Source organism: Fragaria vesca, linkage group LG7 (genome assembly GCF_000184155.1).
Source record: "Fragaria vesca subsp. vesca linkage group LG7, FraVesHawaii_1.0, whole genome shotgun sequence".
In the NCBI taxonomy this organism is placed as follows: domain Eukaryota; kingdom Viridiplantae; phylum Streptophyta; class Magnoliopsida; order Rosales; family Rosaceae; genus Fragaria; species Fragaria vesca.
In genome coordinates this window covers 12,418,340-12,438,296 of record NC_020497.1, presented here as the reverse complement: position 1 = coordinate 12,438,296, position 19,957 = coordinate 12,418,340, and the positions used below count along the sequence as shown (strand labels likewise).

Sequence of the window (19,957 nt, the reverse complement as noted above, 5' to 3'; positions counted from 1 at the left end):
ACCAAAAGAAAAAATCTATTTCAATCTACAATGGAAAAATGGTCCAAACAGTGTCTCACTTTTTGAAGAAGCAAAACTTTGGTATCTCACCTTCAGAAAACTTCAAAACAATATCTCACATTCTTACCTCGACCAAAGTTCGGTATCTAGAACCGTTAGCTCCGTTAAAAAAACTAACGGCAACCATTTTTATTCATGAAATGACCAATATACCCCTTGAGTTTTTGTTTTTGTTTGTCATAAAGGTACCTCATCTTTTATTCCTTATAAACTTTGGTACTTCAAGTTTTGATAACATTAGAACGATACCTCAAGTTTGATAACTTCATTATATAAAATGAATAACAAAGTTAAAAACTCAAGGATAAATTGGTCATTTTATGAATAAAAATGGCTGCCGTCAGTTTTTTTAACGGAGCTAACGGTTATAGATACCAAACTTCAGTCGTGGTAAGAACGTGAGATACTGTTTTGAAGTTTTCTAAAGGTGAGATACCGAAACTTTGCTTTGTTAAAAGGTGAGACACTGTTTAGACAATTTTCTCATCTACAATTATTTATTTATTTTTAATTGAACAAGGATATCCTTATTAAAACATACCATCAAAAATACTATAAAAAAAACTCTTTATTAAAACATAGAAAGACAATTGTAAGCAAGCACTACCAAGCTAGCACGCTATCTTTTGTACATGAATAATATGGAACTCAAGGTTGAAAGCTTGTTACTACTTCTGAGTGTTCTCAGGTTGACCAAGAGAGGAAGCTTGAAGAGTTATTCTAATGTGATCACCCCGACGAAGGCCATACGAAAGAAATGACATTTATCATCCATCAATACCTCTCCCAAGGAGAACTTAAAATGCGTTGGTAGATTTTCAGTATAGTGTCTTTACAACAACTATCTTAAAGTCACCATCTAATCTGATGACCTAATTTCCACTGAAGTTGCATCCACGCCTATTCCAGTTATGCTCACTTTGAAACTGAATGGTAACACCACAATAGCATCATCATCTTTGATCCCTTGTTTATGGAAGGTCCACTCCCCCACCCCCATCCACCCTCGAGCAATTCTACACCGTCGTTATCTGCATATCGAATGAGAGGTTGATGCCTAAAAGTGTAACCATTTGTTGGGAGAGGCTTAAATTTTATGTCCTCACAAACTTCTCTCTAATCCTTTTAAGATTATCCATGTGATGAACTCCTACTTCCAATTTCAAACAAAGTCATGCAGATTAATATCACAAGTGATGATATTCTTATCATGTCAAATTACATCATTATATACAATACACACTCATTTAAAGTAAAGATTACCTAACATCTTTAAAATGCCTTTTGTGTTCAGAATTTTAAGCACAAAATTTGCCAAACATGTAACTGATTTATTGAATCGTTGATTATTTTCACTGTTGATTTATTTTACAGCAGATTGTTCTCATTGCAATGCCAAACTAAGCCTTTATAATTAACAAATGCAAACTGTGGTTGAATCTATATTAGTAGTGTAGGGATCACTACAATTGTCCAATAATTGTATTACAATGTGTATGTTGGGCTTTTAGGCTCTACTGTCTTATGTATTTCTCGGCCAGGGACCGGACTGGTTGTTATTGAGACCGAACCAAACCGGTCGGGTCGGTTTTGTTAGTTTTTTTTGGTTTAGTCTTTATGCCCAACCCTATATGTGTATTAACCCAATAGGGTTGGTCTAGTGGAACTGTAGAAGCATACGCTAAGCTGCAAGTGAGACGGACACTATAAAGATTCTTCTAGTAATAAAAGGTCTTTGGTTCGAACCCATTTCAGGGAGCGTACATAAAATTGCTCTTAGTCTCGGAATAATAGCTCCCCGGCAACCATTTTTAAACAAAAAATGTTCCGTGGGCGAACGTGGCCATTGGTTTTACATCCGTCTGAAAACGACGTCGTTTATCTATACTTCAGCTTTCTGCAGACAACAACGCCAAATACCCTCAGCCTATTTCTCCTTCCTTCCCAATTAGACAGATTTTCGAACCCAGAAAAACGGGAGGACGACGATGATGACGTACGCAGCCCCAGCGTCAAGGCCTCTGTGTTTCAACACCCAACCGTCGGTTGCTCTTCACAACGGTCTTCTCAGTGCGGCTACTAGTACTAGTAGTACCATCGGTTGTAGCAGAAGCTCAAGGAAGGTCGTGGGTTCAGTTAAAGCCTCGTCGTCTCCCACAAGACCCACCTTGTCCACCAATTGGGATTTCCAGTTCCCCGCTGCTACTGCCCCGTCTCCTACACGCGTCCCCAGATTCGAAGAGCTCGACACCACCAACATGCTCCTCCGCCAGAGAATCATCTTCTTGGGCTCTCAGGTCTCTCTCTCTCTCTTCTCTTGCTCTTTGGGTCTTGCTGGATTTTTTTAATGACTGAATTCTTTGTAATTTTTTGCCAATGATGATGGACAGGTGGATGACATGACGGCGGATTTGATCATAAGCCAGCTGCTGTTTCTGGATGCTGAAGACCCCCAAAAGGACATTACATTGTTTATCAATTCACCCGGTGGCTCGGTTACGGCTGGTATGTTTGTATTAAGTTTTTCTTCGACATGGTTGATTTCTTAATTCTCTGCTGTTGTTTTGGTCCTTGTGTCTTTTGTTTTTTAAGTTGATATGGGAGCCATTAGAATTTGGTAATGAAGTTTGACTTAAGTAGGTAAACAAATTTGTGTTTGTGACGACATGGAAACTATATAATATATTAGGGAAATGGTGTGCTATGAAGCCATGCTTTGGCATCTAGCACAAAGGTTAAATGCAGGATGATAGATTGTTTTTGCAACATATGTGCTTGAGGAAATGGTGAAAAGAGTGTCGTAGGTACATAAATGTAAAGCAAGTGATGTATATGGATACTCTTGACTTACAATTATATCTTGATCAGTTCAATAAAGTTTCTGGGGTTGAGCTTATAACACTTTGGCTTTTGTAAGAAACTTTGCACAATTCCTTGGCATGTTAAGTTCCAATTGTGACCTTATCATTATATCTGAGCATGTAAAGCATGGTTGTGTCTGCTAAATTTTGTTAACATAAGTCAATGTTGAAGCCAGCTTGTTTGGATTTGCCGTTGTTACGGGTTCTACAAGGTCATAAGAAGCTTCAATGAAAATGATTTAGGGAAGTTGTATCATCAACTTTCCTTTGTTTACCGTTGAAATGTTTTAGATTTAGTAGAATAAGAATAGCTGAAATGCATTTGTAAGCAAAGTAAATTTTCGGAATCACAATTTCCTTTTGTGCAGAGTAGTGTGAAGAAGATGATTAAAATAAATGAATTTAGAGAATATTTCTCAGTTTCAGTATTGGTATATGCTGCTCACTCCAAGTTGTTCTTGGACAACTCTTCCTGCAAACCATTTCTTTTCTCTCCTGTGGTGGAACCTGAATTAAGTTGAGTTGTGCCCCGATCAGCCGTCTCCATACTTGCATACTTAACCGCACAGCCATTCACGTATAAAAACACTGAATTTGATGGTAAAGTGCCATGAGTGCTTGAAGATCGACACCCTAAAACGATTTGGCTCTGTCAACTGGCAAAATGATAAAAAGAAAATTAGTAGTTCAATACAGTACTGGCCGTCATTAGTTACAGCCGTTCAATTTTGCCCCTCCACTGCAATCTGGAACACTAATGTACCCCATATAGTACATTTTTAGCTTGGTATATTGCCCATGGGAAGAGTAGTACCTGTTAAGACCTTTGTTTCAAGAAAAGGAAAAGGAAATGATTTTTGGTGGGCAGAAAGGAAAAGTAGAAGTGGTACTTGTTGATTTATAGTTCGATGTTGGATGAGGCCTGTAGGATAAATTTATCTTCAGAGAAGAAAGTGAGTGGTTGCTTGCTTTATACAACTTCTTTGTGCCTTAGATACTACAATGTTCTACTACAGAAATTGATTCAATCTTCTATCTTATTTAATTTCTCCGCATAATACTGTCCAGAGTATAGTGCAATATGTATGCCTTATCCAACTACAAAAGCAATAGATCCTGACATCTGAGGTTTTCCTTTCTAATGCAGCAATTAACATAAACTTCATGATTAAACCTAGGTGCTTCTCTGATTTCTCTAGCATTAGTTATTTTAGCTTTCCGATTCTGTTTGTAATCCAAATCATATCTTCAGTTGAGGAACTTCAGGACATGTTCGTTCATTCTGTAAACCATTTTAGTAGCAGATATTTTCAATATTGCAGTTGAGGTTAAACAAGCATGAATTTCAAATCTAGGATTTGTATAATATATATATATATATATATTATTTTTTTTTTTTTCGTTTCTCCTATTTTTGGTTGAGATTATAATATTCAATGCATTGGATATTCGATTACTGGTCCTTACTCAACTTAGAAAGTTCAAGGCCAGATGTGGATAAGAAATCCCACAGCTGAGAATAGGTTTACAAACAACTCGAGAGAGGCTAGGAAACAGATATGCACTATAAACCAGCCTCAGTTCAGAACAGTAACAGATTCATCATAAAAGAAGAATAAGAATATTCTCAAATAACAGTATCAATGCCCATAAAGTAGACCCGGATTGCAGTCTTCTGCTCCACCCCTTATAATGCTAAAAGATTCTTTTATTACACTCCTTCCATAAACCCCAACATACTGCCAGCATCAAGTTCTGCAAGTAACCAACATCAGAACAACCCTTTTGAATAACCTAAAAGCATTTATATCCATAGTATAGGTAGTAGAGAAAAATGATTGTGTATTGCCATGCATCTTTTTGGTGAACTACAAAAGTATTATACAGCTTTGTTTGTGTTTGGGAAAACTCAGATGTGCTTTAGCCTTTAGCCTAGCCACCAGTATTCTAAGAGATGTGACCCTCTGTTGAATCCAGTATTTTCTGTTAAAATTTCTCCTGGACTTATTTTGTTCTCATTACCAACTTTGGAATGTGTGTAGGAATGGGAATATATGATGCAATGAAAATGTGCAAGGCAGATGTTTCAACTGTTTGCTTCGGGCTTGCTGCTTCAATGGGTGCATTTCTCCTTGCTTCCGGCTCAAAAGGAAAGAGGTACTGCATGCCTAATGCAAGAGTGATGATCCATCAACCTCTTGGAACTGCTGGAGGCAAAGTAAGTGCTTTCTCTGCTTATTGTGGATTTTTATCTTCATTTATGGGGGATTTAAATTCTTATTACATGTAAACATTTATTGTGGATTTTACCTTTTCTAAAATGCATTTGGATTAGTATAAAATTTAAGCTTCATTCAATATTAAATTGTTTGAAATAATTGTCTGTTATTTTGTGCTACTTTTAATAAATCTGCTTTTCCAATGGTCTAGATATTTGTATCCTTGGGTCTATTTGATGTTAATATTGTTACTAGCTCTTTGTTTTTGACTTTTTGGTTGAGATATAGTTGCCATTCAATTATTTGGGATGAATTTACAAACTTAGCTACACATGAGGGGTTAGTCAGAAGCCCATGGATTCCCCCAACGTGGCATGGTACCTAGTAGCTATTTTCTAGAGTTCTCTTTAAGATTATAGGGTTTGTTAGGAGGCCCCAGTTTCCACCCCAGTTGCTAAGAGTGCTGACTCAAGTTCCTCTTAATACATTCAAACATCTTTTCCTGAGCAGTTTCACTTAATTGACTTTCTGTTTACAGTTGTAACCAATTTCTAATTCGAGTCCTTTTAGTGCAAGTACGATTTCTCTAACTTCTTGAAGGGCCTCTTGTTATTTAATAAATTTTCTAATAAGAAAGCTTAAGGGAGTTGTATTTGAAGCCTACTAGTAAGGCCATCTGTTCTAAAGAAAATCAGTTTGGATGATCCTCACATACACAATGTACCTGCTAAGATCCCAATGGTGCCATAACAGAAACCCCTGAAGCATCCATGGGACGAACTCCAAAACCCCATTCTGTATGGCAATGCAGTGGAGGTTGATATACTGATCTTGTAGTATGTTTACATATACATCACCAAATTAGCAAACACTCAAAGAAGCAATCATCAATGAGAAGCAATCATCAATGATTCCTTTTTTACATAGTTAGGTTATAAGAAGCAATCATCAATGATTCCTATTTGGCAGCTGTAAGAACAAAATAAGCCACTCAAAAAAGGGTCTTTAGTTCAGATTTTAAAAAGCCAAATCCCCTGTCATTACTTGACAAACTCTATTCAGACCACAAAATGTAAGATTCTGGCCACTACTCCCAGTAGCTATTCTCCTCTTGGTTGATTTCTCCCCAGTCCGTTCCATCTATATATTTGCTATTTTCATGTGGTTGATTAGTTATACCAGATATGCATGATAGAGGACAAAGCAATTGTGGGTGTCAGTGTAATTATGGTGGCTCTGAAAGATACAAATTTTAAGAGATAGTTTAGTATGAAAGAAGGTTTATAGCTGCTGTAGTCAGAGAACTATGGGAACAAGCAAATAAAGGGAGGAAAGATAGAGAAACAAGGTAGTTGAGGATATTGCCAAGGCACCAAACCTTCATCTATACTCAAGTTGCATTCATCAAGTTTTCTAACGACTAGTCATTACATTGTTGTGAGGATTTTGTTTTTGAGGGGATAGTTTTCCCTCTGCTACAGTTCAGGTGATGCCTTTATCACCTTGAGCTTCACTGTTGAATTATGCCTGGAGTAAGAGCAATTGTGAGACAGACCAAATCTGTCTCTCTCGCTCTATTTAGGAAACTTTTCTCTAGACACTTGACACTTTCCGTGACGTGTCAGACTCCAGAAATTGCTAAAATGTTGATGGATATTTATACAAAATCAAAAGAGACAGATATCTTTGCATGGAGATAATTTTTAAGTTGCCATATGCAGCAGATCATGACCTTGGGGGGTTGTTTTTATTTTTTATATGGTTTGTTTTTGTTTACTTGTCTAAGTGGGTGGGGACTCATTTTATTACTGAACTGTTCTAATTAGGTAGACTCGAAAACCAGAAATGCTAGACTTTATTTGTAATAGTGATAAGATAGCTTGGTACCCTTGAGCTCCCTATTTTGTTCCTCCCAGGTGTTGATCTTGCAAGGGCAGAAGAATCCTAGAACAAAAGAATTAGCTAACCAACTAATGGCATAGCCGAGCCAGGACAATATCGATCTTGTTTTCTGTCTAGCTTTGCTAGATGTTTCTGTTAATTGGTGGCTTTCCAAATCTGTATAGAAAATGATGGAACCAAGCGGATATTTTCTTGGATTACATATCAGAAGGCTTTTAATGTTTTATATTCTAATTTTATATTTTATATTCACTATGATGGTTAAGTTTTATATTAATTTTTTCCCCAGCCAAAAAATCTCTGTGTTCAATTCCAAAATGATTAAACGAGCATTAATTTTCACTTAGGAGTTTGATCATCTGCTTTACTTCTTTGTTTTATCCTTTCTCCCTAGGACATATTTGTTGAGTATGAGAAGTATACAATTCTGTTTACGAGGTTTGTATATTGATTGGTGGTTTGTACATGTGTATTCAGGCAACAGAAATGGGTATACGAATTAGAGAAATGGCATACCACAAGATTAAATTGAACAAGATATTGTCAAGAATCACAGGAAAGCCGTTTGAACAGGTTAGGGATCAGATCAGATTTCTGTAATTGTAAATATTTAGTCTATGAGAGTTTTAAACTCTATATGTAATTGCTTTTGTCATTGCAGGTTGAGGAGGATACAGACCGTGATAATTTCATGAATCCCTGGGAAGCTAAGGATTATGGGTTGATTGATGATGTTATTGATGATGGAAAGCCAGGGTTGGTTGCACCAATTGGAGATTCCACACCCCCACCTAGAACAAAAGTCTGGGATATGTGGAAAGTAGAAGGTACCAAGAAATCCAGAAAGAATTTACCCTCAGAGCAGAAAAATTTAGAGAAAGGTTTGGAAGCACCTACTGCAACATAGGACCTTTGACAAGACTACTGTCTCATTTGAATTTTGATAATGTTTATCTTTTATCAATGTCATAATGCTTACCTCTCAAAGTAGTCTTTTTGTACATTCATTATCCAAAATAGTGAACATAGATTATTAGAAATGATTTAGGTGATTAAATTTATCCCTCATTTCTGTCAGCGGGAAGGACTAAACTTCTGTTTCTCAAAATTTGGCTTTTGGTCTTAGCAGTTACTCTAAAGGCAAATTTTTGTGGAATCTGTTTCTCGATAGGTGTCCTGGTGGAAAAGGACTTCGTTAAATGTTAGTTTTGTGGAGCTTGGGTGTGAGTAGTGCATTATGTCGCAGGTTCCAGTTTGATTTTGTGTTGGCTAGAGCTACAGGAGAAAGAAGTGTTGTATAAGATGCGGAATGTGTTCTGGAACTTGGCTTTCTGTCGCAGGTTAACCTGTGAATGAGCTAGTTAGAACTTAGGAGGACAAGACAGAGATGGAAATCCCTAGTTCAACTGTTGGTAGCCAACGTGACAGATTGATCTTTCCCTTGTGGCATTGAAAGCTGGATCTAATGATCTTATTTGCTGCCGGTGTGCTTAAGCCCATGTACACAATAGGTTCAAAGTGGCTGAATCCGTTGAGGAACTTATGAAAAATGTCTCAGGGGAGTCAAAGTCCTGATCCAAGTCTCAACTCTCTCTTGGGTTGATCTTCAGCTTATTTTCTTTTTCAAAAATCCTTTAGTAGATCCCCAATATGTGATTAGGACTGGGTATTGTGAAACAATCTACCCAAATCCTCCTCAACTTCATTGAAAAAAATTCTCCTCATTAAATTGTAATCATAAACTCACGATAATCACATCAAACAACTAACGTATCACCACTAACAACATTCACGAACCAAGCAAGGCCTAATGAGTATTATGATTGATTCTTTGAGTTGAAATCACAACTGTCTTTTGTTATGTCTAATGTTCTAGCTGAGTCATGATGCTACATACGTCTAAATATACTAGATTTGTTAAAAAAAAAAAAAAAAACCTGATATTACTAGAACAAATAAGACCGAATTTTTGGACACGTATTTATATGAACCAACCTCCTCAATATCAATGCGTTAAATCAATTCTTCTCAAAAAGAACAAATTAATAATTAATTTTCAAAAAAAGAAGAGAAAAGAATAGGGGAAAAAAAAGGAAGAAAAGGAAAAAACACAAAAAGCAGAGGACATGGTTTTGGCGCCAAAACGACCGAGAAACCCGTAGTTGCCTTTTGGGGCTCAAACATTATCTGGGGTTCATATCTAGGGATCTCCCAAATCCTCCACCTAAACACATTCATTTTCATTTTCCCAAATCCAGAGACTTTCTAACGCCCCCGACCCATTTCTCTCTCTTTCTCCCCCAATTCTTCTTCTAGGGTTTCGCTCCGAAACGACGTCGCCTCCTTCACCATGACGGCGACGCCCCCGGCCGTTTCACCCTCCCGCACCACCTGCGCTTCTCTCCTCCACGAGCTCCAGGTACTCCTCTTCCCCTCTCTCCTCTAATTTCGAGTTTCGAATTTCGAATTTTGAATTTTGGATTTTCGCAGATAATTTGGGACGAGATTGGGGAGAGTGACAGGGAGCGTGACACCATGCTTCTCCAGCTGGAGCAAGAGTGCCTCGACATCTACCGCAAGAAGGTGGAGATGACCAGAAAGTACCGGGCCGAGTTGCACAGGTCCCTCGCCGACGGCCAAGCTCAAATCGCCGCCATCGCCTCCGCTCTCGGCGAAGCCACTTCGTTTTCCCGGGCTAGAGGGACTCTCCGGGACCAGATTTCTGCTGTCAAGCCTGTTTTGGAGGAATTGAGCTTGAAGAAGCAAGAGAGGGTCAAGGACTTTTCGGTCATTCAGTCGCAGATTGCCAGGATCTCGTCGGAGATAGCCGGCAACGGTGTGGCTGGGAATGCCGGTGAGTATGCCGGAGTGGATGAGACGGATTTGACTCTGAAGAGGTTGGGAGAGCTTAAGTCTCACCTTGAGGAGCTTCACAAAGAAAAGGTACTAAAGTCGGTAGATTTTAGTTTGTTGTTGGTTGTAATGGGGTTTTACTTGGTAATTGGTACGATTTTTGCAGGCTTTGCGGTTACAGAAAGTCAATAGTCAGGTCAATATCATCCATGACCTCTCGGTGGTAATGTCAATTGATTTCTTTGAGACGCTCAATGAAGTCCACCCGAGCTTGACTGATCAGTCCGCCACTCATTCCAAGAGCATCAGCAATGACACTCTTGCTAGATTGACGGCGCTGACCAGCTCTCTGAAGCAAGAGAAACAGCAAAGACTGCATAAGGTGACTCTCTCTCTCTCTCTATACACACACACACACAAACACACATTAGCTATTTGAATTATGAATTGTCCACACTATTATAAATTCACCGAGGTTCAATATGCTGAATATAAAACAGTACAAGTACGTGTAAAATGGTGTAATGCCACTAATTTTTGTTGCTCTACTTTAGTTTTAATTGCGGCTGAAGCTGTTGAGTATGTGTAGACATGAAGTTTTACTTATCACATGATGTTGAGGATGTATAGCATTTGTCTTCTATCCTGCTGAATTTGCAACTGAGCTCACAGTTTGGATGAAGTTCTATACTGAATTGAAAGAGTGCTGAACATATACTACTCATAGCTTAGCGAGAGATGTGAGCTTGGCCAATGATGTAGTATCTCAAAGATCAAGTTTTTCCCCCTTTGCTTGAGGTATAAAAGAGATAAGAGAAAATTTAGGAATTGTTTATCTTGAAACTAGTGGCTAGGAACCTCATTCAGAAATTAGTTAAACTAATCGAACTTGGAATTTAAGCCTTATGATATAAGATGAATTTTAAGTAATTGAGAATTTTATGTTAGAATTATTTCTGAGCTTGTTAGTCCAGCTGACATGTGGCTTAGTAGCTTAGATGTCTTCTGATTATCTTTTTATTCTTTCCATCTGTCAGCATTCCTCTTACTCTAACAGTATATCTTTTACCGTAGCTACAAGAGCTGGGAAGCAAACTGATAGAAGTATGGAATCTAATGGAGACACCGACTGAGGAACGGAACAAATTTGACCATGTTACGCGCTTAATTACTTCCTCAGTTGATGGGCTATCAAGGCATGGTTGCCTTTCTCTTGATGTCATTGAGCAGGTGCAAACTATTATGTTTAATGTCTAATGTAATTTCTCATGCAGACTAAAGAGCACTGTAATTTTAATGGACTGTTAGTTTAATTACTTGGTAACTTTTTAATGATTTATTTTTTTTTCAGACCGAGGCTGAAGTCCAGCGGTTGAATGTTTTGAAAGCCAGCAAGATGAAGGAGTTGGTCTTTAAGAGGCAAAATGAGCTGGAAGAAATTTATAGAGGAGTCCACATGGATGTAGATAGTGATGGAGCTAGACAGATTCTCACCAGCCTCATAGATTCTGGTCTTAAAACTTCTCTATTTTTAGGCCTCTCATATATTCCTTTAACAATGAATTTACTAATTTTGTTTGTTGAAAACTTGCCCTTGATACTATGTTGTGGATATGTCTTAACAGGTAATGTTGATTTGTCTGATCTGCTTTCGAGCATGGATGATCAGATTGTAAAGGCCAAAGAGCAAGCTCTAAGCAGAAAGGATATTTTGGATAAGTTAGAGAAATGCAAATTTGCTTTTGAGGAGGACAAGTGGCTTGATGAGTATGAAAAGGTAAATATTGAGAAAGTGTTACATCTTAATATTATGAGCTTGGTACATCTATTTATTTATTCTGACTCATGAAGCATTAGCTGTTATCTTACTCTGGAAACTTCTCTTTTTCTTATGAATTATTAGCATGTTTTAAGGTCGTAGTCGAATAGTATTTAAGGTGGAGCACTTGCAAACAGTTTATAGTCAAAGCCCTGAATACCACTCTTTCTTTTGCTTTTGGTTGTTATGTTATATTCAGATCCAATTGTTTATAAATCAGATTTTTTTTTTTCCAAGTACCTAATCTCATGAATACTAGACTGAAGAAGCTGGAAAAGAACTTGGGGCACTTTTGTTTCTCTTTCAATATTAAAACAAAATAGTGAATCCCTTATGTGAAACGAGAGGCGCACAAAGAAAAACAAGAGAAGTTTAAAAAATAGGTATAGTGCAGGAAGAGGAGCATATTGACCATATTTGAATTTTCCTCCTAGCATATTGACCAATATAATTGAACTTTTTAGTTTCTCTCTCCTTTTAATTTTTTCAAATATCTGTTTTCTTTCCCTTACAGGACGAAAATAGGTATAGTGCAGGAAGAGGAGCACACAAAAATTTGAAGCGTGCTGAGAAAGCCCGGATTTTGGTTGGAAAAATACCATGTAAGCTTGTAATCATTCATATCTAATTAACAGCACAGTTCTTATCTAATTATGTCAAAGTAATGCCTTTTTTGTTTTACCAATGTTCCTTGTCCCTTTATTTTGGGAGTTATAACTGTGTTGATATTTTTTTTTTTATGTTATAAAGATTGTTAGGTTTTTATATAATACTAGTCATTCTAGGGTATGCCATTGGAGTTATATGTTATTAGATAACGCCATCCATTGCCTGATTTTGGGGAACTTGCATATTTTTCTTCTCTTGATATATTGGTATTTCTTACTGCAGACTTGCCATTTTGTTGATGTATAACAGAACTTGTACTACTCTTTATGTCCATAGTCTAGGTATGTTGTGTGTTCAGATGAAGTTATTTGTTCTGATGACTTTGGAACAGCTGTTAACTTTATACATAGAATTATTGATCAGTGTCTTTATTGTTTTGTGTGATGTGGGCAAAGCCTTACATGTGTGACCTTGGGCAGAGAAGCGAATTCCTGAAAAACTCCATGCTTGCTGATAAAATATATGTTACAAAAAAAGAGGAATGAAGCCATTATTGACCCCATTAGTAGTATATTGAAATGGAAAAGGAATATGCTTACTGTTCATGTTGGAAAATTGTCTCTGTGGTTGATGCAAGCAGTAAACCCCTAGTTTATACTTAATAGTTTAATTTCTACATAAGCTAACCTTTTTGTCCAATGAAAGTATCACTCTATGAACTGACTAGGAAGGAATGTCCTATCCTTTCCTTTTCTAGAAGAGTACTCTTCTTCGATTAATTTTAAGAGGAGGGTACCAACCACAGGAGCCACATTATATAAGACTGTTTCCCCTCCCATTCAGGAAGGATGTCATGCTTCTAAGACCTACTGAATTCTAAGGCTGAACTGCTAAAGCATCGAAAGCTAGGAGCTCATAGAGTAAAAAGTTTTGCCAGACATCAGTTTGTTAAAACTTAATCTCAAGAATCACACGTATGGGCTCACTAGACTGGTAATAACTGAAAATTGCTTTGAGAAGCAAATAAAGAGATAGCAGTTGGTTTATGGAGGCTGAATTATATTTACTTAGATCTTTAGCTTAAAAGTTGTATTTAAGTGACATGACATACCCAGCCATGGGTATCCGAGGGAAACAAACCCTTAACCTTTGGACTCTTCCCCGTTTATACCTAATTTTCATAACTTGATGATTCCCTTTTGTATCTGATCTCCCTTTCTGAGATGGACTAGGCTGAGTGAATTACTAACTATAAGGGTGTCTTTTATTTATGCCATCAGAACTGATAACCAAATAGTCCAATTAGTATATGCATTATTGGGTGTGCAACAACTTTTGGGTTATTGTTGTATTCTTGGTACAAAAAGAGATGCTAGAAATACTTAGCTGCAATAGATTTTCCTAATATTTTCAGTGAATTGATGTGTCTGGAAGTTAATGGAATGTTAATGTTAACGTTGAAAAATGGTAGAGCTCTGTATGTATGGCTTATTTACTTAATTTGTTGGGAGGGGAGTAAGCTTTGTTGAGAGTGTAACTGTATTTACTACATACTTCCCATAAACATGTAATACAGTTACGCTCTGACACACACACACACACCAATGCAGTTTCTGAAACTCTTGGGATAGCCATGCTCCTCAGGCCTAACATCCTTCTTTTGCAATTTGCAATAGATTCCACAGCTTGCAGAAGTTGAATATATTGTGGAGTATGAGAATGAATGTAGTAATTGGTAGAAGTGAGGGATCTTGGTGGAGCATAGAATTTTTTAGGAGGCACTTCTATCTGGAAAATCCGAATAACTCACTAAACCTCATTCTGTGTGTGATTGTTTGCTGCCTTCTTCAAAGTGTCATGTAACTGAAAGTGGGTTCAACAAAAAGTCAAATACACCTTACCATTGTCTAGTTCCTGCATTTTCTGTTACTATATGTATGTATTCAGTAGTAAAGATTTAAATTTTCTCTATTAACTACAAAAACTTTTTTCTCTAGCTATCATCGAAAATTTGATTGCCAGAGTTAAAGCATGGGAGAGCGAGAAAGGAGTCCCTTTCTTATACGACAAGGTGATCCTATATATTTTATGCTTTCAATGTTATCTCTCTTTTTGTATAATTTTTTTGTTCCCAGTCTTCTGAAGAACACAATGTTTTGTGAATTCCAGGTTCGCCTGTTACATATCGTGGAGGAGTACAGTGCACAACGACAGGAGAGAGAGGAGGAAAAGCGTAAATCTCGGGTATGCTTGGACCTGCTACTTTTTCTCACCCTTTTGCCAATATGCAGATGAAACAATTAGATCAAGTATTTTCATTGCTTATTTTGGTGATTTTTCTTTTTAATGCCTGGTGCAAGTGCAACCATTGCATGTGGAAGTTTATATAATCTCATTTATCTGTAACAACTCAGTGATTTTATGTCCTCCATTAGGGAAAAGATCTTCTATGATGATCTTAATATTAATTCCTCTGTTTGGATTCATCTCCGCTGATTCGGTGTTATTTCTGCACTGATAGTGCGACATAATTTGACCTTTAAGAATATTTTAGCAGAAAGTTAACTGGCCTCTGGTTGAATCTTTACAGGAGCAAAAACGTCTGCAAGAACAACATGCTACCGAACAGGAGGCACTATTCGGTTCAAGGCCGTCTACAAAGAAGCCATTGGGTCAAAGCACCAATGCTAATACCAATTTCGGGACCCCAATTAGTCGTCGTACAGGTACCCCTTTGGGCCGTCATGGAGTGTCAGCTGGAAAAGAACGCAGAGAAAGTGGGAGGGCCAACATGACACCTGTTAACTATGTTGCTCTTCCAAAGGATGATTCTATCTCTCGGAGAAATTGAGGCCTCTCTCTGAGTAGCTTGTAGACATGTTCATCAAGGTTCACTAGTTTACTTGTTGAAACATAGGGTAAAGATGATTGGTTCTCTATAAGATTAGAGTGTAAATGATTTGGTGAAAGGGTAGAAAGGAATTGAGTCACCGCCTATATAGTAGTATCTATCTATTATTAGGAGAGCTAAAGAAATTTCAGTTGGAATGAAACAAGTTTGCATTTTATCAGGTAATATTGACCAGATACTCTTTTGCATGAATAACATGAGGTGGTGTTTAATAATTTTGATGCGTGAAGGTGAAAGTAAAGACTTGTAAGCGACATTGTGCCAAGAATGGCATTCATGGATACTATCTGTGTTTTCTTATGGTCAACACAGATTACTCTTCGTCAATTTCTTCGTAAATAGTATATATTATTAATAATCTGTGTTGGCCATAAAAAGCTAATTTATTTTATGAAGAAAAGGAAACTTGAAACCCGAAAATGACATCAAAATTAAACAGACTATATGAATCGAATATATATTATCAATGAAGTAGAAGCCACATAGATAGTATTTGGATAGAGTTTGGACTGCCGAGTGTCTCCATGATATGGAACAAACAAAGTGCATGAAAAGTAGTAGCACAAGGAAGATATTTCTATGTGGAGAATCAACAAATGTTTTTGCATATGATTAAGCAGCCTAGTGGTTGTCATGTAGATTAAACTTGTTTGAAAGCCATCATATAATATGAGCAATTGACATATAATCTATATTTGGTTCCTCCCTTCTATTGGATGCATGAGTAGGATTAGCATTATGACATCATCATGTCCTCTATTTGAACATTTTTCAAGATCAACACAAGCTTATTCTGAAACCATGATCTTCTTGTATACATATATAATTTTTTGAAAGTTTTTTAAGCATAGGATATTAGAATCAGTACCACCAATACACAACGGGCCGGGGCATTTTCAGAATGAAGCGACAGTTTTGGGAAGACATAGTTGCAATACACGTACGTATAGTGCAAATCATGCAATTTTGTTGTTTTTTACAAGCAAACCAAGAATCTGGATTCGGATAACATTTGAAAAAGAAATGCAAAATGTTAATCATTTAGTTAGTGCATGCCTATCTGCATACTTTCTGCTCACAAAGTGGTGGATTTGAATCAAATCTGAATAATCAAAATAGGTGGAGGGGTTGATGCGTACGTAGGGTTGATTGAGACTTGAGAGTATTATTCAAATTGTTAAGATTCGAATATGAGGCTTTCCTTAAGTGAAGTTCTGCAATATCTTTAACCTTAGCAATACATTAGACATTATTAGTGGTTGCTTTTACATAATAATGAATGATTAGTGGCCAGCCCAAATTGACGATGTAACATACAATCTTACACATCTATTATTTCTAGGATGAATAGAATCAACAAGATTTAAGATTCCTAATTATTAAGTTATTTACTCGGATTCGTAATAAAATCCATAAAATTGAATTAATTAATCAATAGTTGATGATTTGTAATTAGAGCAAATGTCACTTTGGTACTAATTTAAAGGTCTAGGTCTTATTGCCCAAATCAATAAAAACATTTTTCTAATGTCCATCTCAATTATTTTGGATGGAAAGACTTTTGTACCTATCATATAATTCCAACCACTCATCCTCTCTCTTATCTCCTCTCTCAGTTCACTACCAGGACAAGCATTTTAACCGACGAAAAAGTTTCGTCGGCCTGTTAGCTTAATTTGTCGGCTAAGATCTTAGCCGATAAAGGTTCGTCGGATAAGATTTCGTCAGGAAAAGGTCGTCGGCGATGACTTTAGCCGACGAAACTACAATACGTCGTCGGCTATAGTCCCAGAGTTTAGCCGACGAAAAACATGTCGTCGGTTTTTTTCCCAGACTTTAGCCGACGAAACATTTAAGATATTCGTCGGCTATAGTCCAAGAGTTTAGCCGACGAAAAACATGTCGTCGGATTTTCCTCAGACTTTAGCCAACGAAACATTTAAGATACTCGTCGGCTAAAGTGTGAAATTAAAAATTAAAAAATAACTAAAGCCGACGAAATATAGTCTGTTTCGTCGGCTTTAGAAGGGTTTAGCCGACGAAACATGCCATAATTCGTCGGCTAAACCTTATTTAAAAAAATTTAAAATACTATAGCCGACAAATTATTGCGTATTTCGTCGGCTATAAGTCCATTCCAGTAAAAAAAAAAAAAACCCGAAATTTCTAAATTACCATTCCAAACAAGCTGCAAAATACACCAAAACAATTTCATATAACCAACAACAACAATAAGCACATAAAACTATATAATTCATCAACTACACAAAATCTAGATCGTCTAAATTAATATCCGCTTTTGGGGGCTGTTGCAGAGGTTGCGGCGGCTGGGGTAGCGGTATAGCCGTAGGTATGGGTGGAGCCGGAAGTCCCTGAAGCTGGGCAGCTGTAAAGTCCTGCATGTACTAGAACATCTGCTGCTACTGGGCCTGCTGGATAGCATGTATCTCGGCAACATAGGCTGCCTGCGAGGCATTATAGGCTACCTGCAAGGCATTATAGGCAGCCTGAGCAGCTTGTTGTTCCTGTAGTCTCTGAACTTCCGATTCTAGCTGAGTAGTCCTGGTGGTCGTGGTCGTGGTCCTGCTGCTGGTCGAGGCTGTCTTTCGTTGAAATCCTAGAGTGGTCTTCAGGACCCCCTCGCCCTTCTTTCCTAGACCTCGGCAGTAGAAGTTTTTTGCTCGCGGTGGGAAGGTTGTGCCCATGATCCTCGCCCCAACCATCGGATTCGAAGTGTCGATCCGGGACATGGCTTCGGACATCTCTTCCTCCTGCGTGTCCGGCCATGTCTCTCTCACTATAGCACTCATCACCTCGTCACTAGCCTCCCTTACCTTCGCCTAATTGGATAGGAAAAAAATTATTAATTAACATTTTGACATATATATAAGTAAAATTAAAAATTTAAAACGTAAGATAACTTACAATATCCTCCTGGGCGTCAGGATATGTCTTCTCGTACGTATAGACATACTGGTTGACTTCTGGATGTTCCATGGCCGCCTCGTCCATGAAGACAGCGAACGGTCTAGAACCGGCACAATGGTTCCTTGTGTTGCGTTGCCGGTTCTGAGCGTTCGCCGAGAAATGGCCTTCAAAGAAAAAACTAAACTATTAGTAAAATATTTAAAAACGCACGTACTTAATGACAAATTAACTAATTAATTTTTTAAATACCTGTTTACGAGGGTTATTGAATTCTGATGTCAGAAGCCAACACCACTCGTACTCCTTGTACTGGAACTCAACAGGGGTACCAGAACGTGCATTCCCGTGCGTAGTCCAGTGGGTCCACAACTCGTTCTTCCACTCCTTGTACCTACAAATACAACAAAAATATTAGAAATATTATTAATATCACATACAATTTTGTTTTTTCATTAACTTCCCAACGTACCTTCCCCCATGCACCACGTCCGCCCAGCTGCTCTTCAGGTGCTCGGGAACCTCAAACCACACCTGCATTTAACCGTTTATTAGTTTAGTTTTTCAAGAAATCAACAATGTAATACATAATATTATCGAGGTATTTTGTAAACTCACCGACATCGCGTTGTGGACCATGTCCTTAACCTCCTGCGGGACCTCATCCTAGTTTGACCACAACATAGGGACTCTATCCCTAATGAGCGCTCCCACGCGGCCGAGTACGTCTTCGACTTCCCGCCCGATACTATGTCGCCATCCCCGTCAGTACGGATGACTATCCTCCCTGAGGTACTGACGATCTTCTAGAGAGCCTTCCCTGTGACGGGGTCTCTCTTCTTCTTTGCCGGCTTCGCTCCAACGGTGCCTATCACATGATAAACCAAATTGATTATTAAAATCGGAGAATTATAAGAAAACAAATCATTCATCTTTCATTACCTGAGGGCGATGCGGCGGACGCGACTGATTCCGTCTCTGTCGCCGATGATGATACCCTCGCGGAAATAAGAGGCGTATCAAAAGGCACGAACCGGTACGCCGCTGATGGAGCCACTGGCGGGGGCAGTGGATAAATCGGAGTCCCTGAGCCATCAACTACAGGTAAGGCCGGTATCATCCGCGGAAGGAACAGATGAAGCGGCGGCATCTGTACCCCAGATGACCCACTATCCGAAGAAGTAGGACCTAGAGTGGGCGCCCGGTGTATCTCAGGCATACAGGGTGCAGACACCTTCGTCTGGGTCTGAGGCCACAACTGCCTCGAGGAATGAGGGACGCCCTGCTGCCTCGATGAATGGGGCACCTCCGGCTGCCTTTGCGCCGTCTGCAGAAGGCTGGCACGTCTGGCTATCATAGGGCCCTGAAACGACGTTTGAGGGTTGCTAGAGGTTCCCTCAGACGATTCGGATCTTTGGCCCTTTGAACTCTTCGTCGATCTAATATTACTGCTCATCCTGTTTAAAATATTAATTTGAATCAAGGCCAATGTTTTAAAAGGCTAAGGCGTAGCCGAGGCTATGGAGCGAGAGCCTCACCAAGGCGTCAGCCTTTTGAAAAAAAACAATTTACATTTGTAACTTTTAAAAATTAATTTTTTAAGCTCCTAACTTTTAGATTTATATTTCATGATAAGAAGATGAAGTCAGTTTCATGCTTATTTTCATATTCGTAACAACACCACAAAATCAAACAATGTAAACCCATTCAATTAGTCAACAAAAAAATATATACACTTCCTAAATACAAATTTACACTTCCTAAATACAAATATACACTTCTTAAATACTAAATACAA

At 38.1% G+C, this 19,957-nt stretch overlaps 2 protein-coding genes across 2 annotated transcripts; both read left to right on the top strand.

Moving 5' to 3' along the window:
- Nucleotides 1-1,891: 1,891 nt before the first annotated feature.
- LOC101312482 (ATP-dependent Clp protease proteolytic subunit 3, chloroplastic-like) lies at nt 1,892-8,240 on the top strand. The gene is made up of 5 exons (XM_004307159.1): nt 1,892-2,357; nt 2,451-2,565; nt 4,964-5,139; nt 7,520-7,615; nt 7,704-8,240. The coding sequence occupies exons 1-5, from the start codon at nt 2,049-2,051 to the stop codon at nt 7,947-7,949; spliced, it is 942 nt and encodes a 313-aa protein (XP_004307207.1). The 5' UTR covers nt 1,892-2,048; the 3' UTR covers nt 7,950-8,240.
- Nucleotides 8,241-9,304: 1,064 nt separating this feature from the next.
- LOC101304145 (65-kDa microtubule-associated protein 5-like) lies at nt 9,305-15,174 on the top strand. The gene is made up of 10 exons (XM_004308622.1): nt 9,305-9,461; nt 9,533-9,985; nt 10,062-10,277; nt 10,970-11,125; nt 11,247-11,406; nt 11,521-11,672; nt 12,229-12,316; nt 14,321-14,394; nt 14,493-14,567; nt 14,914-15,174. The coding sequence occupies exons 1-10, from the start codon at nt 9,393-9,395 to the stop codon at nt 15,172-15,174; spliced, it is 1,704 nt and encodes a 567-aa protein (XP_004308670.1). The 5' UTR covers nt 9,305-9,392.
- The last annotated feature ends 4,783 nt before the right edge of the window (nt 15,175-19,957 follow it).